This window comes from Haemorhous mexicanus, chromosome 7, assembly GCF_027477595.1.
Source record: "Haemorhous mexicanus isolate bHaeMex1 chromosome 7, bHaeMex1.pri, whole genome shotgun sequence".
NCBI lineage: Eukaryota > Metazoa > Chordata > Aves > Passeriformes > Fringillidae > Haemorhous > Haemorhous mexicanus.
Window position 1 is genome coordinate 12,835,309 of NC_082347.1, and position 2,756 is coordinate 12,838,064.

General features: G+C 71.6%; 1 protein-coding gene across 1 annotated transcript; it reads left to right on the top strand.

The window, feature by feature from the left end:
- The first annotated feature begins 839 nt into the window (after window positions 1-839).
- On the top strand, window positions 840-2,756 carry EGR2 (early growth response 2). The gene is made up of 2 exons (XM_059851116.1): window positions 840-1,163; window positions 1,508-2,756. The coding sequence occupies exons 1-2, from the start codon at window positions 986-988 to the stop codon at window positions 2,710-2,712; spliced, it is 1,383 nt and encodes a 460-aa protein (XP_059707099.1). The 5' UTR covers window positions 840-985; the 3' UTR covers window positions 2,713-2,756.

The following is a 2,756-nucleotide window of genomic DNA, read 5'->3' on the forward strand; positions in this document are numbered from 1 at the left end:
AATGTTACTGAGGATGGAAACTGTGGGAGCACAAGGCTGACCTGAGCCAAGCGGGAGCGGTAGGGTCAATACGGAACGAGGTGGGGGGGGTACTCCTGTCCCCCTGCCACCCCTCCCCGTCCCGTCCTCGCTCGTGCAGGCGATACAATAACAACCCAGCGACGGCGGAGCAGGCGGTTCCGTTTTCGCGACGGTATATATAGATCAGACACTTTCCAAAACAAGCAGCGCCGCCGAGTCGCTCTGTTCGGCGGCTCTTTCCACGCGTAATTCAGAAAAAAAATTATTTTTTAAAATTACTTTTTCTTTGACAAAGGAGAAGCTCTATTCCGTGAGTGTGGCTGTTTCCTGACCCGCCGCCGGTTTGCGGTTACAGGCTGCTGAGAAAGTGAGCGGGGTCTGGCGGGGCGGCCCCGGGACCTCCTCTGCTTTTCCGAACCTTTTAAAATTTTCCGGAACAAGCCCTAAAAGGGCAGGCGGGGCGGGGCCGGATCCTCGCCTTTTTAGGACAAGGGCCCCGCCACCGGAATACCCCCCTGGGCGGCGCGGCGGGCGGTGGCGGGGGCCGGGGCGGGTCGGGGCCGCCCCCGCGGGGCGCGGAGGGTGCGCAGGGAGGGGGGGTCGGGGCGGGCGCGGGCCGGCGGGTCCCGCACGCGGGCGCCCACGTGACCGCCGGGCCCCGTTCCTCAGTCCTTATATGGGCAGTGACGTCCCGGGCATTCAGGGGGCCCCCATAAATAGTTACCGCCAGACTTGTCCTCCAGCGCGAGCTGCGGCGGGAGCGCGGCGCTCCCGGGGCACCGCGGGCACCGCACCGCCGCGACGGGGCGGCCGCCCGCCCGCACATGCCGCGCCGGCTCCCCGCGGTCCCCCCGCGCTGGTAGTGGGAGGCAGGGGGAAGCGCCCCCTCCTCTCCCTCCCCTCCCCGCCCCGAGTGCCCACCGCCGGCTGGGAGCGCCGCTCCCCCGGCCGCCCCGCTGCCCCCATGATGACCGCCAAGGCGGTAGACAAGATCCCGGTGACCCTCGGCGGCTTCGTGCACCAGCTCCCCGAGGGCATTTACCCGGCGGATGACATCTCCGCCGCGCTGCCAACTTCGGTCGCGATCTTCCCCAATGCCGACCTGGCAGGGCCGTTCGACCAGATGAGCGGTGTGGCAGGAGGTAAGCGGAGCCCTCGCAGGTGAGGGCCGGGCCGCCCGCGGAGAGCGGCGGGGCGGCGGAGACTCGGGGCGGCGGGCGGGGGTCGGACTGGGACGGGGCGCCGGGATCCTCTCTGGGGCTCTCCCGCCGCCCGGCCGGGTCCCCGCCGCCCCTTCGCGGCAGCCCTACCTCCGCACCCAGCTCGGGGGGGAAAGTTGCAGTCGGCTCGGAGCCCCCCGGCATCCGGAGCGCAACATGTGCGCGCCGCAGCCCCGCGCTGGGCCGGGGCGGGCGGTGACTGGGACCGGTGCCGGTCGTCCGGCGGGTGGCGGCGCGGAAGGCTGACCTGCTCCTTGCCCCCCCAGACGGCATGATCAACGTGGACATGGGCGACAAGCGGGCCCTGGACCTGCCCTACGGTGGCGGCTTCGCCCCCAATGCTCCGGCTTCCCGCAATCAGACCTTCACCTACATGGGCAAATTCTCCATCGACCCGCAGTACCCTGGCGCCGGTTGCTACCCCGAGGGCATCATCAACATCGTGAGCGCGGGGATCCTGCAGGGGGTCAGTACGCCCTCCTCCGCCGCCTCCTCCGCCGCCACCTCCGCCTCCTCCGCCGCCTCCTCGGCCACCGCCGCCTCCGCCACCTCCCCCAACCCGCTGGCCGGGGCCCTCGGCTGCACCATGGCACAGGGCCAGCCAGCCGACCTGGAGCATCTCTACTCGCCTCCGCCGCCGCCCTACTCGGGCTGCGGTGACCTGTACCCACAAGACCCCTCCTCGGCTTTCCTGCCCGCCGCCGGCGGCGGGGCACTGCCTTTTCCCCCGCCGCCCTCCTACCCCTCACCGAAAGCGGCGGCGACCGACGGCGGGCTCTTCACCATGATCCCCGAGTACGGCGGCTTCTTCCCGCCGCCCCAGTGCCAGAGGGAGCTCCACGCCGGTCCCGACCGCAAGCCCTTCCCCTGCCCCCTCGACTCGCTCCGCGTCCCGCCGCCCCTCACGCCGCTTTCCACCATCCGCAACTTCACGATGGGGGCGCCCCCGGCGGGCGCCGCCCCCGGCAGCGCTCCCGGCAGCGGCGGGGGCGAGGGTGCGGGCGCCCGGCTGCCCGCCGGCGCCTACAGCCCGCACCACCTGCCGCTGCGGCCCATTCTGCGGCCCCGCAAGTACCCCAACCGGCCCAGCAAGACGCCGGTCCACGAGCGGCCCTACCCGTGCCCCGCCGAGGGCTGCGACCGCCGCTTCTCCCGCTCCGACGAGCTCACCCGGCACATCCGCATCCACACGGGCCACAAGCCCTTCCAGTGCCGTATCTGCATGCGGAACTTCAGCCGCAGCGACCACCTCACCACCCACATCCGCACGCACACCGGCGAGAAACCCTTCGCCTGCGACTTCTGCGGCAGGAAGTTCGCCCGCTCCGACGAAAGGAAGCGGCACACGAAGATTCACCTGCGCCAGAAGGAACGAAAAGGAGCCGCCGCCGCCGGCGGGTGCCCGCAACCCGGCGGCGGGAGCGGTACCGCCGCCCTGGCCCCCTGCACGGCGCGGACGCGGACGCCCTGACGGCGCGGGACGCGCAGGACCCAGCGCGGAGCCGCCGCCGAGCG

Coding starts and splice junctions, on each gene's coding strand:
- EGR2 (XM_059851116.1), top strand. CDS start 986: ATGATGACCGCCAAGGCGGTAGACAAGATCCCGGTGACCCTCGGCGGC. Junction 1,164..1,507: donor GATGAGCGGTGTGGCAGGAG/GTAAGCGGAGCC, acceptor TTGCCCCCCCAG/ACGGCATGATCAACGTGGAC.